Source organism: Stegostoma tigrinum, chromosome 32 (assembly GCF_030684315.1).
Source record: "Stegostoma tigrinum isolate sSteTig4 chromosome 32, sSteTig4.hap1, whole genome shotgun sequence".
NCBI lineage: Eukaryota > Metazoa > Chordata > Chondrichthyes > Orectolobiformes > Stegostomatidae > Stegostoma > Stegostoma tigrinum.
Window position 1 is genome coordinate 29,886,073 of NC_081385.1, and position 26,674 is coordinate 29,912,746.

Genomic DNA, 26,674 nt, shown 5'->3' on the forward strand with positions numbered 1-26,674 from the left:
AAAATAAAACCCACCCCGCTCTCTGAAGGAACTCAAACGACTCAAACTACGAGAGAAAGTCAATTCCCCTTCTTCATCTGATTGTAACGTGACTATGCTTTTCTGGTCTGCCCATTTCATAATATTACTGCTCTATTGATAAGTTTACTACATCCAACAGTGCAAATCTTTAAAAACCAGAAGAACTGCGGATACTATAAATCAGGAACAAAAATAAAATTACTGGAAAAGCTCAGCAGGTTTGGCAGCATCTGTGAAGGAGAAAACAGAGTTAACATTTCAGGTCCGGTGACCCTTCCTCAGAATTCAACAGTGCAAATCTTTCTTAACTGCAGTGTTCAAAATGTAGTTTCACCCAATGAGAGTTCAAAGTGTACACTATTGATGATATATCAGGCTTTGTAACATCAACAACCGCTGGTAAGTGTGACCTCTAGGGGTTAAATCTGACATCTCCCTCTACCCTTGCTGCATCCTTTTACAGATAATAATTAAGGTTTATTTTAATCCAGTTATAAGTCATAATTCATCTCCCAAAAAGGCCTATTTATCAGGTAGAGTGGCATGCAACATAACTGTTACTGGACCCTATTAAGGACCAAGTTAATCTTGTTATTTTGTGACTATCCTGCTGTTTAATGCTTAGTCATTTTGCAGTTTCACCAGCCTGAAATCAATTTGACAATAACTCCATCTCATTCCTCACAGTGTCACTGCTCCATCTGCACAATCAATTTCTATTGATTGCAGCACAATCTCTTCCCAGAAGGAGCCCACTCTAGGGTCTTTTCAGGAATTGAAGCCTTTTGGTTTTCAACTAGGAGAGTCTTAAATTTTTCAGGTAATCCCTGTTAAGTAGCACATGCAGACATTTAAGTTGCTATTGGCTTTCTGTCTCTAGCTGGGTGCTCTGAGTAATGTAGATGTTTTCAGAGTGCAGGCCTTCCGTTGCAAGTTTTCAAAGAAATCTTTCCCATTCAATCAAGGGAAATGGGAATGGCAAACAAAGCTCATCTTAAAGAGCAGCCACCTGTTTGAATTGGCTTCTGGTATCAAAAGCATGCTGTCTGAAAGTTTAATATTTATGCCATGTGGAAGTCAAAGAAAACCCCACCCCACTCTCTGAAGGAACATAGAAGTGGATTATTTAAAAGGAAAAGCTTGCATCCATGTTGCACCTTTCACAACATCAGGACAGCATTACAAAGTGCTTTGTAAGCAGTGAAGCCTTTAAAGACTTGTCACCCATTGACAACACCCAATGACCTGATGGGGTTGCTCAATGATACCAAGCTAGAGAGAGCAGGCGGGTTCAGGGTTCCTACCTCAGGTTGGACTGAGTTGGCTGCTCACTGTAGGGCAGCAGATGGGAATGCTGGGATTAACTTTAAACAGCCCAAGCAATAGGGTAGATGGGATTGCAGAGCTGCATCAGGACATTGTTCAAATGAGCCACAATACACTGCAGGAACCCAGAATTGCATCCAGCTGAACTGCAGCACTTATATGGAGTTTTTAATAAGAATGGATACTAAAAAAGCACAATCCACTGTTACCTCTGCGACAGATCACAATGTGAAGACACAACACAGCTGGACATACTAGTCACCCTACTGTACATCAGAAACATATATCAGAGATGACCACAAGACCACTCAGACCCCTCAGTATCAGAGTAGCCCACAAACCAACAAACACCCTGCGACAGCTACTGACAAATGTAAAGGATCCCATACACACAGCCAATAAAATTAATGTAACATACAAAATACCATGCAAGGACTGTGAGAAACATTACGTAGGCCAAACTGGAAGAAAACTGGCAATAAGGAAACACAACATCAACTAGCCACCAAGAGACACGATCAATTCTGAAGAAGGGTCTAGGCCTGAAACATCAGCTTTCCTGCTCCTATGATGCTGCTTGGCCTGCTGCGTTCATCCAGCTCTACACCTTGTTATCTCACGACCAATTCTTGCTGATCTCAATATACACGGACAAAGGACACAAATTCAACTGGACAACACATCCATAATAGCGCTAAGCCAAACAAGACATGCCAGGGAATTCCTGGAGGCTTTGAATTCCAACCAGAACTCTGTCAGCAAACACATTGAATTGGACCCAATATATAAACCACTGAGAATAGAACCGGAAGTAATACCAACCACTCCAGCAAACCGAGGCATATAAATAACAAGCGGGATGAACACCAAAGTTTCATTAGAGGCCACTAATGATGTTACCCAGCAGGGTGACAAAATGTCTGCCGCCAAACACACCGGCTTGGCAAGCAAGTCTACACCCACAAAATTAGATTAACCAAGCACCGTTTCACTGGCAGAATGTTGAGGCAACGTGGCCACTTAGTTGCCTATGTAACAAGTAACTAATCCTCCAGCAGCTGTTCACTTTGAGAAGGTATTTACAGTTTAGATGGTATTTAAACTCTATCTAAAGTCAGGACCTTCTCATGGCTTTGTTTCTCCAAAGTTTTAATGTCGAACCAATAGCTACATTAGATTGATACCCGAACTCCAAAGTTTTAAGTGGAGAGATTACACAATCCATATCTCTTGGAGTTTAGAAAGAATAGGGATCGATTTGATCAAAGTTTTCAAGGCATCAAGGCGAACAAATTGGTTCGATGTGGCTACTGATGGGGGAGTCTAGATCAATGAGAAATGGTCTTTGAATTAGAGCCCATACTTTCAGGAATGAAATTTGGAAACAGTGCCACAGAATGGTTGATAAATGTTTGGTAACTTCCGGCAGTTGACACTGGATTAATATTAAACTTGATATTGTTGGATTTTTGTTCCCTGCAACTTTACAGTGATCTCATTGGTTGATGGAACGGGCTCTAGGAGCCAAATAATCCACTCGCATTCCTGTGTTTTGAGTTGACTGTTTTCTTGACATATTGACATTTCATTGAGATTAAAAGTGACCAGTTATTGCTACGTAATGCAAACTGTCGCAATAATCTGTGTCAGTGAATTATTCAACATAGTGACTGTAGCCAAGTCAATATTGTGAAATTGGTTGGTGTTAAATGTACAGGTCCTGTCTATTTGGCCTAAACTACCAATGGGATAGTGACATAACTGCAACTGTTAACACTGCTATTTGGATAGTACTAAATAATTCCATTTCAGCTGGATGAGGAAAGCATCCACTCCCACTGGACGCAATTCTAGCTAAAAGTGATTCAGATGGAGATAGCAAGAACTGCAGATGCTGGAGTCAGAGTCAATACAGTGTGGAGCCGGAAGAACACAGCAGGTCAGTCAGCATCAGGGAAGCAGGAAAGTCGACATTTCAGGTTTACACTCTTCAAATGTTAACTTTCCTGCTCCTCTGATGCTGCTTGACCTGCTGTGTTCCTCTAGCTCCACACTGTATTGACCAAGTCATGGTCATGCAAGTTATTCCAGCCTCATTTAGAAAGTAACATATTCAATTTAATGTTTGTCTGAGTGCATCAGTGAAGGGTGACAGCCTTGACAAATTGAATACCTTCCCATCTCTGACACCCCCTTCCCCAGACAGCTGAAATTGATGAATTTAATGGGAGCATCAAATTTGCGAACCTATTGGCATTAGCCTCATTGAAATTTTCTATAACCTTTCTTTGCTCAGTCTCTAAGGCATGATTTTGGGTGACTGCTAATAGCTAGACTTTTAAATCAGCAGTAGCTTTGAGGCAGTTAGATTACTTCAAGTCCTGTATAATATTGATGGGCTGGTGTTCATTTTAAAACTCAACTTTTAATCTCCTCCGTGATACATTGCAACCATAGAGTTTGGGTTTCTACTTGTTTACTGAAAGGAACCTCAATGCTTCCATGACTTGAGGACTGAGACTTGATTGCAGATTTTGCACAACTATTCGTGGTGCTCTACATAAGAAATATCACGATTATGAATGACAAGCAGGGCTTCTATGATCTTTCTTCCATTGTTACAAAGTGTAACTTGCATCTTCATGCTAACACTGATTTTAATACTTACTGTACCCCAAATTTTAATGGAAGTAATTTAAAGAACTCTCAACCACAGTCACAGGGTTATGAAAGAATAGAAACATTCATCTCTGTATCTAATTTAAATCTGTTTTAAAAAACAACTGCAGATGCTGTAAATCAGGAAACAAAACAGAAATTGCTGGAAAAGCTCAGCAGGTCTGGCAGCAACTGTGAAGGGAAAAGTAGAGTTTATGTTTCAGGTCTGGAGCCCCTTCCTCAGAAAATTTGTTTCATTTCCCCAACCTTGATCTCCAAAATTCACCTTGTGTGTCTTTGTAGTCTAGGGTGCCTAAATATTCCAATCAGCCAGCCATGACCCCAGGAAGAATTCTTCCCATGCCTTGATGTCTTCTAATGCGGGCATGTATTGTGTTCAATGTAATTTTCTGTGCTGCTTTTGCAGCAGTAATATGGTTTGCCTCTCAGTACTCACAACTCTGTATGAACCTTTTCATAGTGTTGACCCTGTTTCTTTGTACATTTGCCAGTGGTGAATTTTCTGAGCGCTTGTTGCTTCCTGATGCCAGTGTGCCCCCTGATCTACAATGCTATTTTAGTCACTGTGGCTGGTTGTTTCTGTTGGAACCTTTCCAGGTACTCTGTTCCGGGCCTTCTTCCATGCTTTTTCAGCTTTTGTACAGGACTTCCTTATCCACAGATAGATAAGCCTTGATGTCTGTTATTCACTGCCTCCTGTCACCAGTAGTGTCTCTTGAGTCATTTCTGCAGTTTTAGAGTCCTTCACACAGAGCATACGTGTTATCTGGCCGTCCTTATAGGTGCTTCTTAATGCTTGCCTCTGGTTCCATGAGCCCAGTCACTGCTCCCACCATGTAGTAATATATGAGCTGTACAGCCTAAAGCTTCAGCTCCCTATGATCTGATCTCACTGTGACATGATTCTGCACTGGCTCAGTTGATATACGTAAAAGTAAAGGTACAATAAATCCTTTACTCCACAGAATTCAGCTGATATTTTAACCCATGCCTATCGATAACACGCCAAACCCAAACTCAAGCAGCTCGCTGAACGCAGGCTAAATCCTGAATTTGGGAACTATTTGGTCAGCAACACCAGGGGCATTTGTACCGAATGAAACATGAAGACTTGCTGGTAAAATAATTTTAATAGCTAAAATATAAATGAAGTGCAAATGGGGTTTCCAATTAGATCTTCAATAAAATGATTGGAACAAAGCCCCAATGTGTTTGACATTTTGACTTTAGCTGTAGCACCTTAATTAAAGCAAGAATAAGGAACTCAAGAAATTTTGCATAAAACCGGTTGAAGGCACATTTGAACTAACCCATATAAGTCTGCGCTGAAGACTGATTAAAAAATTGGTAATTTTTTAAAATGCCTATGCCTAAAATTTAAATGTGATTGATATTGGTCTAATTGGAGACATTTTCTGACACTTTGACTGCTTGTAGAAGCAAGTTATACAGTATAAGAGCAGTCAATTAATGTTCACTGTTAATTGACTTTTTAAATTATTGCATGAGGGGTTAAACTGTTCCACTATGTGAAAGGAAACAAGTGCCAATGCCTGTGGATATGTGAAGGGGGCAGGAGATGACTCCAATCTATTTATGTAGCCTTTCAGAGTGTAAAGTCAATTTGAAGAAACAACACCCAGAGCAGCAGAGCTAAGAACAGTGAATCAGCTTCACTGTGATCCTGTCAAGCTGTCCCCTCTGTTTAGTGTTGCCTTGTGCTGACACTATTAGTTTGTTGAAAAATCCCTCCGTTCTTCATGTCCTGCAATCAACCATTCCAACAGTAATGCCGGGTGACTCACCACTAATTCTACGCTGCTCAAATTGTCCATATAGCTGGACATGCTCCCAGTGTTACAGGCCATTCATTGGGTGCAGAGATAGTAGGAACTGCAGATGCTGGAGAATCCGTGATAACAAGATGCAGCGCTGGATGAACACAGCAGGCCAAGCAGCACCATAGGAGCAGGAAATTGTCCAAAGCTCCCTGTTTACTACACTTTGCTCCCCATGTCATGAGCTGTGCAGTACACACTGCTCCCTGTGTCACACCGTGTACGGTACATACTGCTCCCTGTGTCACACCGTGTACAGTACATACTGCTCCCTGTGTCACACCCTGTACAGTACACAGTGCTCCCTGTGTCACACCCTGTAAAGTACACAGTGCTCCCTGTGTCACACCCTGTACAGTACACGCTGCTCCCAGTGTCACACCCTGTACAGTACACAGTGCTCCCTGTGTCACACCCTGTACAGTACACACTGCTCCCTGTGTCACACCCTGTACAGTACACACTGCTCGCTGTTTCACACCATGTACGGTACACACTGCTCCCTGTGTCACACCCTGTACAGTACATACTGCTCCCTGTGTCACACCGTGTACAGTACACACTGCTCCCTGTGTCACACCCTGTACAGTACACACTGCTACCTGTGTCACACCCTGTACGGTACACACTGCTCCCTGTGTCACACCCTGTACAGTACATACTGCTCCCTGTGTCACACCCTATACAGTACACAGTGCTCCCTGTGTCGCACCGTGTACAGTACACAGTGCTCCCTGTGTCACACCCTGTACAGTACACACTGCTCCCTGTGTCACACCCTGTACAGTACATATTGCTCCCTGTGTCACACCGTGTACAGTACACACTGCTCCCTGTGTCACACCCTGTACAGTACATACTGCTCCCTGTGTCACACCGTGTACAGTACATACTGCTCCCAGTATCACACCCTGTACAGTACACACTGCTCACTGTTTCACACCATGTACGGTACACACTGCTCCCTGTGTCACACCCTGTACAGTACATACTGCTCCCTGTGTCACACCCTGTACAGTACACACTGCTACCTGTGTCACACCCTGTACGGTACACACTGCTCCCTGTGTCACACCCTGTACAGTACATACTGCTCCCTGTGTCACACCCTGTACAGTACACAGTGCTCCCTGTGTCACACCCTGTACAGTACACAGTGCTCCCTGTGTCACACCCTGTACAGTACATACTGCTCCCTGTGTCACACCGTGTACAGTACACACTGCTCCCTGTGTCACACCCTGTACAGTACACACTGCTCGCTGTGTCACACCGTGTACAGTACATACTGCTCCCAGTATCACACCCTGTACAGTACACACTGCTCACTGTGTCACACCCTGTACAGTACACACTGCTCCCAGTGTCACACCCTGTATGGTACACACTGCTCCCTGTGTCACAGCCTGTACAGTACATACTTCCCCCTGTGTCACACCCTGTACAGTACACACGGCTCCCTATGTAACATCCTGTACGGTACACACTGCTCCCTGTGTCACACCCTGTACAGTACATACTGCTCCCTGTGTCACACCCTGTACAGTACACACTGCTCCCTGTGTCACACCCTGTACGGTACACACTGCTTCCTGTGTCACAGCCTGTACAGTACATACTGCTCCCTGTGTCACACCCTGTACAGTACACACGGCTCCCTATGTAACATCCTGTACAGCACACACTGCTCCCTGTTAAAGGTGTACACCTCCCTGTGTAAACACTCAGAACACTGTTTTGCTGTCTGTATAGTACATTCCTCAGTTTGAGTGCATTCCCTATTGAAGCATATTCTATCCATTATACCTGCATTTAATGCAATGTACAGTGCACATGTCTTTGTGTAGCAAATTGTTCAATTTTTCCAGCTGCTTAAGTGACATTATGCATTAGCACCAGCTCTATAAATGTTTTATTTTTCTTCACTTGTCCCTTCTCCTATTACAGTCTCTTCAGATTGGATACCACCCATCATCCGCCAGGGCCCCTCTAACCAGACATTCGCCGTTGACTCCACAGCACAGCTTCAGTGTCATGTGATTGGGAACCCTCTTCCCAGTGTTCACTGGCTAAAAGATGGGCAGAGGATCCTGGGTAATGACCCTCGTATTAGTATGCTGGATAACGGGACCCTCCAAATAACTAATGTACAGGTAGGACCCTAGACACTATCAGCATTGAATATTGTATCAAATGTTTGGGACTCTCATGGAATTTGGCTGCTCCTTCCTCCTTCCCAATTTCTGGGAAATTTTCTGCATTACCTTTTCTCTGATATAAAAATGGAAAATGCTGGATAAAATAAACTTAATAGATCAGGGCAGAGCATGTGCAGAGAGAGAAACAATTAAAGTTGCAGGTCTGTGATCTTTTAACAAATGTGAAATGCTTGAGATGCCAGTAATCTGTGGTAGTCGCTAGCCCAGGTTGTGCTGGATATCAGGACATTGAGGAGGAGACAGATAGATTTTTAATTAGTAATATGAAGGATTATGGGAGTGGACAAGAAAGTGGAGGTGAGATTTTGATGACGTGATAAGACTAGCCATGATTGTTTTAAATGGTGGAGCAGGCTTATGGGTCTGAATTGCATTTCCCTTCTCCTGCAGTATGGAATTAGACCCTTCGGTCCAACCAGTCCATGATGTCCATGTTCTCAAACTAAATTGGTCCCAACAGCCTGTACTTGGCCAATATGCCTACAAGTCTTTTCTATTCATGAACTTATCGTAATGCCTTTTAAACATTGTAACTGTACCTGTGTCCACCATTTTCTCTGTCAGTTCATTCCACACATGAACTACCCTCAGTGTGAAAAAAGTTGTCCCTCATGACCTTTTTAAACCTTTCTCCTCTTACCTTACAAATGTGCCCCCATAATTTTGGACTCCCCCACCCTAGGGAAAAGACACTTGTTATTCACCTAATCTATGGCCCTCATGATTTTATAAACCTCTATGAGGTCCCCTGTCAACCTCCTATGGAGCAGTGTAAAATGCCCAAGTCTTTTTAGTCTAATTTTATGTGTCCAAACCAGCACCATTCTGGTAAATCTTTTTTGAGCCCTGTCCAGTTTAATCATATCCTTCCTATACCAGAATGACCCAAACAGCACATGGTACTCCACAAAAATTCTTATGTTCTTAAGTGATAAGCTTGGATCAAGATGGCATAATGACAAAGGGAAAGTCTGTGATTAGAACAATAGAAAGGTTAGTTCACCAGGGCCATAGGGAATAGAGATGGGGTAAGGGAAAAAAACAGAAACAACATTACTCGAGTCAGAACGTTGGGAACTGACTGACTTACCGTGGAGTCCCTGACTGTATACACTGGACCTGTGGGACTGACCATGGGCCAATGCCATAACTGTAGAGATACAGACGGGCCATGACCCTGAATGCCCCAAGCAGTGATCTAAGCACATCCAAAACCTTGGACTGTGATTGGGCAAAGTCTTTGATTTATCGTGACCTCATGACAAAGGCAGCCCATCCCACCCTAATACAACTGATGACTCCCTCACTTAGACTTTGAGACATGACCATTTGCTTGATGAACGCACAATGTGTTTGACATAGTTTTAATGGCACAGGGTGTGAGACTGACCTGGCATAGCATCGTACAATGTCATATCCAATCTCTTGACTGATATTTTCTGACAACTATGATAAGCTATCTTGGAGACCTGGCACTATCATCTCAGGGAAAGCCTCAAGAACCTTGGCATCTGACATGCACTAACTTCAATGCATCATGTTCATGCACATCTCTGAACCATTTCAGTATGGTTCTACACTTCACTGCTGCGCTTTGGAGCACACCAACACCTCTCATGCGCATCTTGCTTTGCGCACAGGGACAAGAAGCCATCTCATGGGTTGGACCAACGATAAGCTGTTTAACTTTACGTTTACGTTAAGCAGCATGCCAATCAGGAGTACTGCGAGTCTTCACAGTGTACCAGGATTGGGGCAGGTGCAAAGTTCCAAAAGATAAGGATGCAATGAGCACCAGAGTTGGCATAAAGTGAGCGCTATGAAGGCAAGTGAGCAGCCCTGAGATGCACATTGGTCCAAGGTTCTTGAGGCTTGCCCTGAGAAGATAGTGCCGGGTCTCCAAGATAGAGATCCAGAGGATCAAGCAGTGAGCTGGAACTGCTGGGTAGCTGTCTTGTCGAGCATTGTCGGTGTCTAGTTTCTATCCGATAGGTGGGCAAATGGGAAACTACATATTAATGAGTTAAGATTGGGTAATAATGAGGTGTTAATGCATGCAAATAGAGCTCTCAGCATTGACTAGAAAGAATCTTATCCCACTATTACCTACCATAATGTTTTTCAAGACACCAATAACTCCTTTTTAATATTGACATGCCCCTCCCTAATCTTACCATCAGTCATAACCTTCTCCTTGGTGAACACTGAGGTAAAATATTCATTAAGGACCTCTCTGACTCCCTCTGCTCCCATGTGCTCCATGCATATATTCCCTCCATTGACTTTGAGTGGGCCTTTCCTTTCCCTAACTACCCTCTTGCTCTGAGTATACCTAGTATACAATGCCTTGGGATTCTCTTAATCCTACTGCCAAGGACATTTCACGGCTCCTTGTAGCCCTCCTTATTTCTTGTTTAAGTTTTTTTTCACGTTTCCTTTATATTCTTCAAGAGTTTTGTCGGATTTCAGTTTCCTAACTTTACATTTTTTAAAAATTTTTGAATGAACTTTCAATATGCCTTGTCATTCAGGTTTCCTGAATTTTGCTGTCTTTATTTTCATCCTTGCAGAAACATGCTGATCCTGAATTCTGATCAACTACTGTTTAAAAAGCTCCCACATGTCAGATATATATTCACCCTGAAACTGCTGCCCCCAATCTAATTTCTCCAGTTCCTACCTAATACTATGGTAATTAATCTTTCCCCAAATTAGCACTTTCACCCAAGGACCAGTCTTATCCTTATCCACAACTATTTTAAAAGTTACAGAATTATGTCCACTGTTCCCAAAATGCTTCCCTGCTGAAGCATCAAGCAATTGGCCAGCTTATTCCCAGTACAAGGTATAGGATATCCCCTTCCTTAGACTATCTATATACTGTTTCAAGAAAACCTGTTGGATGCACCTGAGAAATTCTGCCCCATTTAAGCTCTTAGCACTAAAGGAGTCCTTGCCAATATTAGGGAATCCTATTACAGTACTCACACTATGGAGAATTTCATTCTCTATCATATCCGTTGGGCTTAATTAACGAAGGCTTAAATTTCTGATCTTCTGAATTTGATGATCTCTTTCTTGACTCTTCATACAGTTGAGTTTGGACTTTCTCAATTACAAAATGTCCCTTTTGGATAATAAATATTTATAGTATGTAAATTTCAAACTAAAATGCTTACACTGAGGCAACTTATTTCTTTGCAATTCTAAACTATCTCCCTTTTTCTGGAGAAACTGTTTGCACATTTAGCTTCAACTGGAACTTCTGGAAACCCAAAACCAAAAAGGTTTTCCCCCATTATTGGGGTTTTCCTTCAGTCAAAGAACAAACCCCATGAGTCAGGATTCTTCTAATTGAAGCCTGATGCACTGTTTACTTTCTTCACCTATAAACCCTCTCCCAATATAAACAAATTCCCAATATCCTCCAAATACAATACCTCTCACACTTGTCTTTAATAAGCCTTACGAGTTAATCATGGCACCCCTTCATAGACAGAAAACAAAAGCCATGTACCACTAGTTCAAAATACACACTCTAAACTGTGTATGTGTTTTATACCTGGAATGGTAGGTTTAACGAACCATGAACGGTTGAGGATCCTGGGATTGTATTTGTTAGAGTTTAGAAGGTTGAGGGGAGATCTCATAAAATCTTAGAAGATAATGTATGGCTTAGAAAGGGTGGACGCTGGGAAGTTGTTTCCGTTAGGTGGGGAGACTAGGACCTGTGGGCATAGCCTTAGAATTAAATGGGGTAAATTTAAAATGAAAGTGAGGAGACATTTCTGCAGCCAGAGAGTGGTGGTCCTGTGGAATTTATTGCCATGGAGCACAGTAGAGGCCGGGATGTTAAATGTCTTCAAGGTAGAGATCGATAAATTCTTGATCTCACAAGGAATCAAGGGCTACGGGGAGAGCGCAGGGAAGTGGAGTTGAAATGCCCATCAGCCATGACTAAATGGCGGAGTGGACTCAATGGGCCAAATGGTCTTACTTCCACTCCTATGTCTTATGGTCTTATGGCCTGTATAGCATTCAAGAAGTGCCTAGACGAACACATGGCTAGGAAAGGAACAGAGGGATAAAGTTCCTGTAAGTGAAGACAGCTTTAATATGGAAGGGTAAAATATATCAGTGCAGGGTTGAAGGGCCTGTTCCTGTGCTGTATTGTTCTTTACTTGAGGCCTTCATTTCCACATAAACTTCCATTGGAATGTTGCCTAATACACAATCCCCTGGCAATACTCTGCCTCACCTCTCTTGCAATGTTGGCAGATTCATCTGCCCCCTCCTACTGTTACAGGTCCAAGAACCCAGACCCCCCAAATTAATTGTGATGTTCCACACTGTTTCAATTTTCTAACATTGGGCTGATATCGGTTTATTCAATATTAGAAGTGCAGAATCCCTGGAGTATTTCATTGGGTGCACATCACAATCACAGGTTATTTATTTCCAGTGATAGTTCAAATGTCAGCCATATCAGACCTACGTCTGGGTTCCACTCCCTCACCATAAATTTGCACACAAAATACAGACAACAAACCAGTGTGTTCTTTCTTGCACCCAACAAGAACCTTAATATTAATACTTGATCACGTTCTATTTAAATTTATGTGAAAAAAAAATTGCAATGGAATGAACTAAAGCTCTTTCTGGGTGAATAATCTGAAATAATCTGAATGGGTTTCTTCATTTAGAACTGTCTTGTGACGTGGCATGACAAACAAATTAATTTGAATCATGTAATATTCAGTAACTATCAGAGTTCCATCATTGCTATGTAAGCCTGACTTCTCAATTGTGTAGAAGATTTCATGTACCTATCATTCTCAAGGTGTTTTATGGCTGTTTAACATTAGTATAGATCTTCTGATTGATGCAGTTCATGTGTGAGGGATTAATCTACCTTTGCTATGTGTGGTATTTCTATAGAAGCTCTAACTGTAGTTTAATATCTATTTAAAAACAACACACAAAGAAATACAAGAGCGTGTGACATGTTGGTCTTTGCAAATTGTAGCATCTAGTATTATGTGTTATATTTGACTCATTCATCTTCAGGTGCAAATGCAATTCCTGCAGGTTTTATATTCAGTATTCCACTTGAATTCCTTAATGCTGATCACTTCCATGTGATATGGAGATGATAACAAGACATGCAGATCATGTCTTTCCCATGTCTAAGACAGTCCTTGCCATTATTTGCTGCCCCATTTGGAATATATCAAATGATTATTGTTTTCACTGGCTGTATGCAATGCTTAAACTATCAAACTGAGCTCCAGACCACAAACCTGAAAATTATTTACCTGAGCCAAGGCAGTAATCAGCACAACTGGGGCACTTACATTCAGTGATAATGGGAACTGCAGATGCTGGAGAATCCAAGATAATAAAATGTGAGGCTGGATGAACACAGCAGGCCCAGCAGCATCTCAGGAGCACAAAAGCTGACGTTTCGGGCCTAGACCCTTCATCAGAGAGGGGGATGGGGTGAGGGTTCTGGAATAAATAGGGAGAGAGGGGGAGGCGGACCGAAGATGGAGAGAAAAGAAGATAGGTGGAGAGGAGAATATAGGTGGGGAGGTAGGGAGGGGATAGGTCAGTCCAGGGAAGACGGACAGGTCAAGGAGTTGGGATGAGGTTAGTAGGTAGGAGATGGAGGTGCGGCTTGGGGTGGGAGGAAGGGATGGGTGAGAGGAAGAACAGGTTAGGGAGGCAGAGACAGTTTGGACTGGTTGTGGGATGCAGTGGGTGGAGGGCAAGAGCTGGGCTGGTTGTGTGGTGCAGTGGGGGGAGGGGACGAACTGGGCTGGTTTTGGGATGCGGTGGGGGAAGGGGAGATTTTGAAGCTGGTGAAGTCCACATTGATACCATTGGGCTGCAGGGTTCCCAAGCGGAATATGAGTTGCTGTTCCTGCAACCTTCGGGTGGCATCATTGTGGCACTGCAGGAGGCCCATGATGGACATGTCATCTAAAGAACGGGAGGGGGAGTGGAAATGGTTTGCGACTGGGAGGTGCAGTTGTTTATTGCGAACCGAGCGGAGGTGTTCTGCAAAGCGGTCTCCAAGCCTCCGCTTGGTTTCCCCAATGTAGAGGAAGCCACACCGGGTACAGTGGATGCAGTGTACCACATTGGCAGATGTGCAGGTGAACCTCTGCTTAATGTGGAAAGTCATCTTGGGGCCTGGGATAGGGGTGAGGGAGGAGGTGTGGGGGCAAGTGTAGCATTTCCTGCGGTTGCAGGGGAAGGTGCCGGGTGTGGTGGAGTTGGAGGGCAGTGTGGAGCGAACAAGGGAGTCACGGAGAGAGTGGTCTCTCCGCAAAGCAGACAGGGGTAGGGATGGAAAAATGTCTAGGGTGGTGGGGTCGGATTGTAGATGCGGAAGTGTCGGAGGATGATGTGTTGTATCCGGAGGTTGGTGGGGTGGTGTGTGAGAACGAGGGGGATCCTCTTTGGGCGGTTGTGGCGGGGGCGGGGTGTGAGGGATGTGTTGCTGGAAATGCAGGAGAGGTACCACAGCCACATCACCTTCCTCAGCACCTGCCTACGGAACCGGATCATCCCCAATGGACTACAGTCTACATTTCAGCCTTCCCAATTTGGCCCCGACTGTGACCACCTCTACACCCAGAATATTCAGACCCTTCAGAAGCATTTCTCCCTGCGAGTCCTGAAACAGACACTCGCAGCCATGCGCCGGCACCTCCACACACTGCAATCCAGCCTGCCCCAGCTCAGAGCCTCCCTCTCCCAGACCTGCAAAGGACCGCTGCTGTTTTTTATCCTCCGCAGGATCCACAGACTGAACACCCAGTTTCACTCAGCTTTACTGGACACCAAAAATCGTAAGTACAACCAACTCACGGGCCCCTGCCACCCACAAGAGGATTCCTGCGCCTCCCAAATCCCGAGTCTGTCCCTGCCCCTCCCCCACCATGCACCCGCCGCCATTGACCATGAGGACACGGCTGGAGACCCCACTGATGATGTCACATCCGCCTCCGCCGGCCACACCACTTCCAGGACCGCTGCTGCAGTCACCGCCTCCACTTCCAGTCACAACACCTCACACACCACCCTCACCGCAGCTGCTGCCGCCCACCCCGATCCTCCAACCGCCGACGGAACCCCGCCCACGGCCGACGACCTCATTGCTCCGCCCACTACCTCCACAGCCAGCAACCCCAGACAAGACAGCCACACTGAGCCCTGCCGCATCTTCACCATCCCCCCAGACCTCCCACTAACTGAGGACGAACGGTCAGTCCTTAGTAAGGGGCTCACCTTTGTTCCCCCTACAACCACACATCAACGAATACCAGTCACGATTGGACATAGAACAGTTTTTCCGCCGCCTTTGCCTCCACGCCTTCTTCTTCAACCGGGAACCTAACCCTCCCTCCACTGACCCCTTCACCCGCTTCCAACACAAGTCCTCCTCCTGGACACCACCCCCAGGCCTCCTACCCTCCCTCGACCTCTTCATCTCTAACTGCCGTCGTGACATTAACCGCCTCAACCTCTCCACCCCCTCACCCACTCCAACCTCTCCCCTGCAGAATGGGCAGCCCTCCGCTCCCTCCGCTCCAAACCCAACCTCACCATCAAACCCGCAGACAAAGGTGGCGCAGTGGTAGTATGGCGCACTGACCTCTACATCGCCGAGGCCAGACGCCAACTCTCCGACACCACCTCCTACCGCCCCCTCGATCATGACCCCACACCCGAGCACCAAACCATCATCTCCAACACCATTCATGACCTCATCACCTCAGGGGACCTCCCACCCACAGCCTCCAACCTCATTGTTCCCCAACCCCGCACAGCCCGTTTCTATCTCCTTCCCAAAATCCACAAACCTGCCTGCCCTGGTCGACCCATCGTCTCAGCCTGCTCCTGCCCCACCGAACTCATCTCCACCCATCTGGACTCCATTTTCTCCCCTTTGGTCCAGGAACTCCCCACCTATGTCCACGACACCACCCATGCCCTCCACCTCCTCCAGGACTTCCAATTCCCTGGCCCCCAACACCTCATTTTCACCATGGACGTCCAGTCCCTATACACCTGCATGCTGCATGCAGATGGCCTCAAGGCCGTCCGCTTCTTCCTGTCCCGCAGGCCCGACCAGTCCCCATCCACCGACACCCTCATCTGCCTAGCCGAACTCGTCCTCACCCTCAACAACTTCTCTTTCGATTCCTCCCACTTCCTACAGACTAAGTGGGTGGCCATGGGCACCCGCATGGGCCCCAGCTATGCCTGACTCTTTGTAGGTTACGTGGAACAGTCCCTCTTCCAAACCTACACAGGCCCCAAACCCCAGCTCTTCCTCCGTTACATTGATGACTGTATCGGCGCCGCCTCTTGCTCCCCAGAGGAGCTCGAACAGTTCACCCACTTCACCAACACCTTCCACCCCAACCTTCAGCTCACCTGGGCCATCTCCAGCACATCCCTCACCTTCCTGGATCTCTCAGTCTCCATCTCAGGCAACCAGCTTGTAACTGATGTCCATTTCAAGCCCACTGACTCCCACAGCTACCTGGAATACACCTCCTCCCACCCACCCTCCTGCAAAAATTCCATCCCCTATTCCCAATTCCTCCACCTCCGCCGCATCTACTCCCACGATGAGGCATTCCACTTCCACACATCCCAGATGTCCAAGTTCTTCAAGGACCGCAACTTTCCCCCCACAGTGGTCGAGAACACCCTTGACCGCGTCTCCTGCATTTCCCGCAACACATCCCTCACACCCTGCCCCCGCCACAACCGCCCAAAGAGGATCCCCCTCATTCTCACACACCACCCCACCAACCTCCGGACACAATGCATCATCCTCCGACACTTCCGCCATCTACAATCCGACCCCACCACCCTAGACATTTTTCCATCCCCACCCCTGTCTGCTTTCCGGACAGACCACTCTCTCCGTGACTCCCTTGTTCACTCCACACTGCCTCCAACCCCACCACACCCAGCACCTTCCCCTGCAACCGCAGGAAGTGCTACACTTGCCCCCACACCTCCTCCCTCACCCCTATCCCAGGCCCCAAGATGACTTTCCACATTAAGCAGAGGTTCACCTGCACATCTGCCAATGTGGTATACTGCATCCACTGTACCCGGTGTGGCTTCCTCTACATTGGGGAAACCAAGCGGAGGCTTGGGGATCGCTTTGCAGAACACGTCCGCTCGGTTCGCAATAAACAACTGCACCTCCCAGTCGCAAACCATTTCCACTCCCCCTCCCATTCTTTAGATGACATGTCCATCATGGGCCTCCTGCACTGCCACAATGATGTCACCCGAAGGTTGCAGGAACAGCAACTCATATTCCGCTTGGGAACCCTGCAGCCCAATGGTATCACTGTGGACTTCACCAGCTTCAAAATCTCCCCTTCCCCCACCGCATCCCAAAACCAGCCCAGTTCGTCCCCTCCCCCCACTGCACCACACAACCAGCCCAGCACTTACATTCATCTTTGTTCCTCTTTGCAGTGGCAAAAGTGTCTCTCCTGAAGAACTTATCAATACATATTGAGGTTTGGAAATGAATGGTTATTTCTCATTTAGTGAAGGGCCTTCATCAAGTCAAACTGCCGTTTCACACTTAGTACATCATTAAGAAACATGTAAATGTTGTCATTCACTGCATCCTAACATGTAACTTAAATGTATAAAAATTTCAGACTCCGTTGTAACACAGGTCAGTTGAAGTGTGACATGCTGATTGAAGCAGAAACAAGGCACTGAATGGGATGATCAGCTATAATTATTTTTATGAATTGTTTACTCCTTCCATGTTTCTATGTGCTTTCTTGTTGTAGCCAAATAGCTTAATGTCAGCTCAGATTCAGACATGCCTATCGATGTAATATTTCTATGTATTAGTGATTTGTAACAAACATTTATTGGATCCTTCTATACCACATTACCCATTTAGCAGTTTCTTATGTTACAACAAATAACACAAGTATTGCCACATCAGGTAAAATACATGCTGGAGGTAAAATCTGCAACAAAACTACCTGATTTTCTTCAAACAATGTTGAACTACTATGAATGTTGGAAATCTGAAAGAAAAACAGTGTTTGCTGGAATCAAGTAGCATCTGAGAAATAAGAACGATGTTAATCTTTCAGGTTGATTACCTTGTGTCAGAGCTGCAGCAAGTGGTGCACATTACTGCAGATGCTGGAGCCTGCACTGAAAACAACAAATGCTGGAGATCACAGCAAGTCAGGGCTCTGACGAGGAGTCACCTAGACTCGAAATGATACCTTGCTTTCTCTCCATGGATGCTGCCTGACCTGCTGTGATCCTGTTGTTTTCAGTCAAGAGTTGAAACAAGTTTTACTTGAGCGCAGTGATGGAAGAGGGGAAGAGCTAAAAGGAAGATCTGTGATGAGCTGGAAAGCAAAAGAGATTAAGCAACAAAGGAGAATGGTACAATCAAGGCAAAAATGTGGTGATAATGAGAAAAGTAAAGAGATGAAAGATGGGTCTGAAGGAGGTGTAAATGGACATGACAGTCTCATAGCCAGAGGTGCTGCATTTATTTAAGTAAGAATCAGGCACAATGTTCTTGGCACAGTATATTTTTACGTGTTTATAAAAGACAAAACTTACTATATGTTAATCAATCTTGGCTAGGAGTGCACAATCGTGTAGCAGCTCATTGACAAGACTTCTCATGAACCATGAGTAACATTGTGAATTGATTTTTCTTTAATACTCATTCACAATATGAGGGAGTTGCCAGCACAAAGTTAGTGGTGAGCTACTCTCTCGTACCACTGCAGCCTTTGACGTGATGGTACTTCTATTGTGCATAGAAAGTTCCAGGATCTGGACCCAGCACTGACGATGGACCAGCAAAATTTTCCAGATTAGTTCAGCAGGTAACTTAAGGAAGAACCTGAAAACATTGGTGTTGCTACACCTGACAAGCACCGCCCCCCCCCAACTTCTCCATCCAGGTTAGAAGTTTGAGGAATGGAGAGTTATTGTTGAAGACACCTTGGTAGTTAGTACATAACGAATAAAGATGAGTGACTGACTGAGTGAATGCCTGAGGGTGACTGATTGGCTAAGTGAGGATGGTTGTTCTACATATATATCAGACTGACCTGCATCTGCCCAGTCAGATAAGACTCAAGGAACAGTCTGACAACAAATGACACACATCATGAAAACCAACCTGGCACGTTTACCTCCAGCAATGCAGTCAGTCATCAATTCACATGTTACCTGTCACTGGTAATTCACAGCCAGTCACAGCTGAGACCCACTGATATATTTCAGGCACCATTATTTCAGGTTAAATTTATTGGTTCTTCTGGTTACTTCTGCCACAACCCAGCTACTCTGCTGATAGAGCAAGTGGACACACTTTCAGTTTTATACCAGTTTCTTCTGATTTTTCTATCTGGGAACGTACCCTTTTCCAAACCTAACATAGACAAAAACATTTATATCACAGTCTTCCAGAAACGCTGCGACACACGGCACATTGACAGAAAGAGCTTTCATTTCCATAGCCTCTTTTGCAGTCCCAGGACGTTGCTTCACAACAAAGAAAGTACTTTTAATGCAAAGACGGAAATCGCTGGAGAAACTCAGCAGGTCTGACAGCATCCGTGGAGAGAAAGCAGAATCAATATTTCTGGTTGAATGACCCTTCAGAATTGCTTCAGCTTCCTGTTTGCAGACGCTGCCAGACCTGACGAGCTTCTCCAGCAATTTCAGTTTTTGTCTTATACTTCCAGCATCTGCAGTTCTGTTTTGTTTTAAATATTTTTGAAGGGCAGCAACTGTTGGAGCTTTGGGAACATAACACCAGTTTGCACACAACAAGATCCGAGAACAAGAAATGGAATGAATGACTAGATAATACTTTTGGACATGCTGGTTGAAAAGTAAATGTCCAGGGCAGGTGAGGTAGCCATATTCCCGGAGCTTCTCACTCATTAGAGAGAGACTACTAGTTTAACATGAGGTTGGTATGGCTCCGGTGAGGGGCCATGTTGAGAAGGCAGGATTTTCATGGCAACCTCAGCTAGTGTGGGAATTGAACCTGCGCTGTTGGTGACATTCCGAAACCAGCCATCCAGTCAAGTGAACTAACCAAACCAGAGCAACACTGCCATATGACCATTTTACACACACATAGGAGAGTAGATAGCAGCTTAGCTGAGCTCTTCATCCGAAACACAGCACCTTCAGTACTGCTCCAGTGTCAAGACGTAGTTTCTATTTCCTAAGGTGTGATGATGATTGGAAGCACTTGCCCACACCAAGAATGGTGGAAATCCAGAACTCTCTCCGTCAGAAAGTTGGTACTATTATGTCAATTATAGCTGCGATTGGGAGATAATTTACTGATAAAAGTATTGTGGATTATGGAGTGAAGGTGGGTAGTTGCTGTTGAGGGATAAAACTGCAGTGATCTGATTGAATAGTAGAACAGACTTGAGAATCATAACAGCTTGCTCATGTTCTTGAGTTCCATATTGCATTGATTTGCTCGTGACTTTGCAATATTTGATACAATTTCTTCCCCACTGAGAAAGTACTTTGATTCTTCCTGAAAATATTCAAAGTTGTAAAACAGTAAGAGGTCAAACAGCCTTAAAATGCACTTGTGAAGTTTCTCTTAATGGAATTGTGAGAATGTCTTCTTTTGCACATAATGAATGACCTGATGAATTTGAGTGCAAGGGCTTTCAACTATGATTACTGAGAGTGACATTCTGTTAATATTACGCTCATGCTTTATGTCCAGTCATGTAGAATATGATATAGCCTCAATCTTTTTTGTTTGACGAAAGTCAGCTTTAGAAGCTGGTCATTGAGATCACAAGGCAAACGCATTAATGCAAGAAACACTTTGTGACATTTTGTCACGAAAATCCACAATGACTGCAAAGCGGGAATACGTTTACAGATTATAAACTATTAAAGTTAATAAGTTACACAAGCATTTCCAGTTGTAGTGATTCCCAACTTGAATGGTTGCACTTTGAGGTTCAGTTGCTGGAAGCATCTCATTCCTTAACAAAGTCACTGTTTTGGCAGAACAAGTGGAATAAGGGGCAGGTTCATAGGCCTTTTGTACCCTGACTTTTTGTACCCTGACTCTTGATGCAATTCCAGTCGAGTCCATTGCATTGCAAGCACTGACTCCCAGCTCCTATTGTAATTATAGGAGGTCTGTTACCTAAAACATGGTCCCAGAAGCTATTGACAAGGTGCAGAAGTGAAAATGCATCAACACAACGTGGACAATGTTAGTATGCTCTATACTTGATTTTTAAAATTCATATTTTAAAATAATGGCTTGTAAAATTATTTTTGCATTTAACAGAACAGCAGTGTAATAAGTTCTGACCTTACACTATTTTTCATCACCTATTCCCCCATTTTTTTAAGGCTGTTCCGTTCAGCTGAAGCAGATTAAGCATATTAAATTCCAGGACCTCTGTGCTCCTCTTCTGATCTTTCTTGTAACACTACTCACTCCATAATTGGTCGCCAAACCTGCAGCTGCCAACGGACCATTTGCTCTGGAATCCTGTTCCTCAATCTTGCCACTTCCCCACCATTCTCTTCTTACCTCTCAGATCAATCTCCTGGTTACATGTCATAATATCACAAGGGGGAGGCAGTATCACAGAGGTGTCGTCACTGGGCTAGCAGTGCCAAACTAATGTTCTGGCGACACAGTTTCGAATCCTACAGTGGTGAAGATGGTGAAATTTGAATTCACTAAAAGAAAGGAAAGTGTTAGTCTAACGGTCACAGGACTGCTGCCATTTGTCATAAAAAGAAACACATCAGGTTCGCTAATGTCATTTAAGGATGAAAATCTGGTGTCCTGACTGAGTCTGGCCTGCATGTGACTCCAGACCTACAGACTTTTAACTGCTCTCCAGGCAATACGGAATGGGCAATAAATGTCAGTCTGGCTTTTGATACCCACACCCCATCAAGGAACAAAAAAAATTCCTGAAATAAATTTGGAATTTCTCTCGATGATAATGTGAGAATATTTCATTATTGCTCCATAACAAGTGACCTATTCATAAATTTGTGAAACTCTCCATTATGATTTCTAAGAATGATGTCATGTTACATCATCCCTGCTCCCAAACCACCCCAACTCCATGTTGAATTTGGTTCTGCCTTAGGCCTTTTTTAATAGCTTCATAAACTACAGTTACTGTGATCTCAAGGTACTTGTATATTTTTGTGACGTTGAATGTTGTTGCATTTTGTTTGACAACATTCCTGTGAAATGCTTCGGAATAGAACATAGAACATTACAGCGCAGAACAGGCCCTTCGGCCCTCGATGTTGCGCCAACCTGTGAACTAATCTAAGCCCCTCCCCCTACGCTATCACATCATTCTCCATATGCTTATCAAAGGACTGTTTAAATGCCCCTAATGTGGCTGAGTTAACTACATGTTGCCTATGCTCAAAGAGCTGTCCATCAGTCATTCCTTTTTATTTCCTAAAGTGATAACATAAAGGCCTGAATCAAATGACCTGTGGTGGGTTCTGTGCTATCACTGTTTTGGATGTTAGAAAATGTTGATTGTAAGATGTACCTCAGTTTTACCCTCCACAGCAGCAGAAGTTTCTAAATAAATACTAATATTTCATAATAATACTTACTATGTGTTCATCAGGACAACATAACGTTGATGAAAAGAAACTAAAAGAACTGCGGATGCTGTGAATCAGAAACAAAAGCAGAAATTGCTAGAAAAGCTCAGCACGTCTGGGAGCATCTGTGAAGAGAAATCAGAGTTAACGTTTTGGGTGGTCAGTTTTGAGGAAGGGTCACTGGACCCGAGTTGTTAGCTCTGATTTCTCTTCACAGATGCTGCCAGAACTTATGAGTTTTTCCAGCAATTTCTGTTTTTGTTGTTGTTGGCCTTGATAAAACTGGAGTATGGAAGGGAAAAGCAGGATCAAAAATATAATAGTTTTAGAGATAGTAGGAACTGCAGATGCTGGAGAATCTGAGACAACAAGGTATCGAGCTGGATGAACACAGCAGGCCAAGCAGCATCAAAGGAGCGGGAAAGCTGACCTTTCGGGCCTAGACCCTTCTTCAAAAAAAGATTTTCTGAAGAAGGGTATAGGCCCGAAACGTCAGCCTTCCTGCTCTTGTGATGCTGCTTGGCCTGCTGTGTTCATCCAGCTCTACACCTTGTTATCTCAAAAATATAACACTTGACTTACGAGTGTATAGTGAAACCCTTTAAACTATTCTCTCAAAACTAAAGGAAGCTACAGTGCTGTTTTAAATCTTTTCACATGGTGCTCAAAATGGCTGATAGCTTGTTATTCCAGTTATATTCATTCATGCAATAGAATCACATTCACCAACAAGGTAAAACAGAGGCCAATCATACATTAGTCATAAAAGCTTGTGGTCACGCTGAACACTTATTTAAAAATTGATGCTGAAGTCTGTTGGGAGTGAAATATTTAACGTTTTTGTGCTTTCATTGTCCCGAAGTCATGGGGTTAATGCATCTTTCTTGTCCCTGTGCGGGTAATAGCATCATTTTATTGCTGCTGTGGCTGTTTGCCCAGAAAAAATTAGAGCTGTCAGGCAGTTTCTGAGACGACTATGAAATAATGGTCCCCTGGGAGACAGCCTCATCAGGTCAGAGTGATTCAGGGAGTACTCGGGGAGGTCATGTGACTGAGCTCAGAGAAAGGGACAATCTGCTGCTGAAACACACTCAGAATTGCAAATGCAGAGCCACTGCGTGGCAAAAGCTCCTTCTGCCTCAGTTTTTATGCACAGTTCCCATGTAATTGAGCTGATTCATTAACATCGCCCACGCGGAGCCCTATTGCTGATTGGTTATGTCCTAAAGGCTCTCATTCCAGTCTGTCACCACTATAGCCAATGTACAACTGATAACATTGTCTTTTTAATTAACATTTTATTTCAAGTAGCCAAACAGAATTCAGAAACAGGTTGAAACAGGAAAAGATGTTTGAATCAATTAAGAGATAAAGTTTAAAAGCATTTTTAATTTGACAATTCATTTAGAAAATAGATTAATTCCCCATCTAAATAGGGGCAGATTTTATTCACATTGACTTTGACCATTATCGTCCTGTTAATGTAGTAAGTGATATATATTAATACCCATATCAGAATTGTTTATTTTCCCACTGATTCAGGAGTGCTGTACATCTTCAGTGATGTATATCCTTGCTGATGTAGATGTGGACTATGTTTTTATGTGTTGGAGGGGTATATATTCTCATTGAGTCAATGTTACATCTTAAACAATATGACTGTGTTGTGACCCTTGGACAGCTTGCATCCACGTGAGTTTAGTGCAGAGTTAACGCCACTGTCTCATATATGTTGGGTGGATGTAGAAGGATACATTTGAAAATTAAGAAGATTTCCGGTTATTTATCCCATTGTTGTTTGCGGGCTGTATCTGTGCACAAAGTAAACACAATAATTGTGCACTACTTACAATTTGACTGTAAAGATATTTTGGAGCTTCCTTCTTTCCCACCATCCAAATATCTTACATTAGTTTGAAAGGTAGAGATGATGACAGATGCTGGAATTCAGTTAAAAGGCATTCATAGTACTCCAGCAGGGCAGTAAGGAGGAAAATTTTGGGCCCCACCATGGGCAGGAACAGAGGCTTATGGGTCTAAAAGTGTGATGAGCCTTGCTCATCCTAATTAAAGGAGGTAGACTAGAATTTTAGAGTTGGCCTTCCATTTCTCACACTGCCAAAAGCCCATTTAGGTACCTGAAGCAGGTGTCTAGTGGCCAGCTTGTGACCAAATTTCCATGCAAGCCCGAAGCCACCCCTTTGCCTGCCTGATGGTAGAAGAAGCCCTTTGCAGCCCTGTAGCTTGGCAGCATCTCAACCGTAATGGCCCAGCTACAAAAACCATCACAGGAGGCATTGTGGTGCAGTGATAGCTCACCAATCGTTGAGTCAAAAGCTCTGGGTTCAGAAACTGCTTCAAGACTTGATAGCCATGGAATTTGTGTTATGACTACACAGTGGCTCAGTGTTAAGTGCTGTTGCCTCACAGCAACAGGGACCAAGGTTCAATCCCAGCCCCAGGTGACGCTCTGCTTGCACATTCTCCCCATGCCTGCAAGGGCTTCCTACAGGTGCTCTCTTTTCCTCCCGCAGTCCAAAGACATGCAGGTTAGGTGGATTGGCCATGCTAAATCACCCTATAGTGTCCAGGGATGTGCAAGCTAAGTGGATTAGCCATGGAGAACGCAGAGTCACGAGGATAGTGGGGGGGTGGGGCAGGTTTGGGTGGGATGCTCTTCAGTGTTGGTGTGGACTTGATGGTCTAAATGGTCTGCTTCCACACTGTATTACATGCACAAAAATATTTATCGTCAATCTTTCTGACTTGCCTGTAGTAGACAGGAAGAATGGGAGATTGCCCTGCTCTATGGGTACAGCATAACAATCACCCCAGCAACCCCTCCGCCCTTCCAAACATTGAAAGGCTCTATCCACAGGCTGTTGCCACGAGCACGTGTTATTCTCATTCTGATGGATTAACACAAGAGCCATTTTCTACTTGAAGTTTCAAAAGATTTGGTGACAGTTCCACTGTTACTGTCCAGCTGTTCTTTGCTTTTTGGAAGACTTCTTGGGTCCTCCAGTTTTAAGAAGCAATAGGGCTGTGGTTGGAATTGGGGTTGGGGTTGGGGTTAGGGTCAGGGCTAGCCTCTGACAAGAAGCTATAACCCCATATTACCATTGGAGTGGTGCAGAGAGATGTTGGAGTTGTTTTCTTTTCGTAACAAGTATTACTGCAAAGCCCTCAAAATTGGCTGCCCTAGAGACTTTGATAAGGAAACTAGGTGCATTTTTGAAATGAAGTAAAATAAAAGGTTACAAGAAGAGGTTGTTGCCTCAAGTGGGAGTAGATTAGTATTGTGAGTGGAATGGTCAGCGTCTCTGCTGTAATTTCTGTGCTTTTATGTCACTGTAGATATAGCCTGGGTTAGATTCAAAATAAAGCTTCATCTGCACTTTCCCATCAAATATCTTGGGTCAAGTGCCTTTGAATTTGATTCAGAATCAAGCATTCTCTGCACTGTCTCAACAACTACTTCAGGTCAAGTACAGTCTCATATAATAGCAGAGTAAAGCTACTTCTTCCGTGAAGTGCTTTCAGGTTATGTATAGAACAGGTTTGATGCACAATACAATCTCTCTACAATTCAACGCTGACGAGTTAATGCAACTGAGATTTCATAAAACCTAAAGCTTCCTTTGTTTTAGCAATGAGTGTGAATCACAAGTTTGCAAAATTGTGATGCTTCTTTTCACAATGGGTGAAAAAAAATGAAGGAAGAGTCAATCAAGGCTACTATGAGGATATATCTCAGCAATATAGGATCAAAGCAGGACTGGAGAAGGAAATATATATAATACACACCCTGTCACTGTGTCTTCCATTTGTTTGAAAGGTGTGTATCTTTATTTCCTGTTAACCGTGTGAGTGAAGTATTGTTTTAAAAGGGTTTCTCTTCCA

General features: G+C 44.1%; 1 protein-coding gene across 4 annotated transcripts in view; it reads left to right on the forward strand.

Annotated features, from left to right (window-relative positions):
• robo3 (roundabout, axon guidance receptor, homolog 3 (Drosophila)) overlaps positions 1-26,674 on the forward strand; it is a 515,549-nt gene that overhangs the window by 389,935 nt on the left and 98,940 nt on the right. For all 4 annotated transcript variants that reach the window (XM_059639127.1, XM_059639125.1, XM_048562049.2 and 1 more), the window contains one exon: positions 7,812-8,017. In XM_059639127.1, the coding sequence (XP_059495110.1) occupies positions 7,812-8,017 (206 nt within the window). The remainder of the gene's footprint in view (positions 1-7,811; positions 8,018-26,674) is intronic.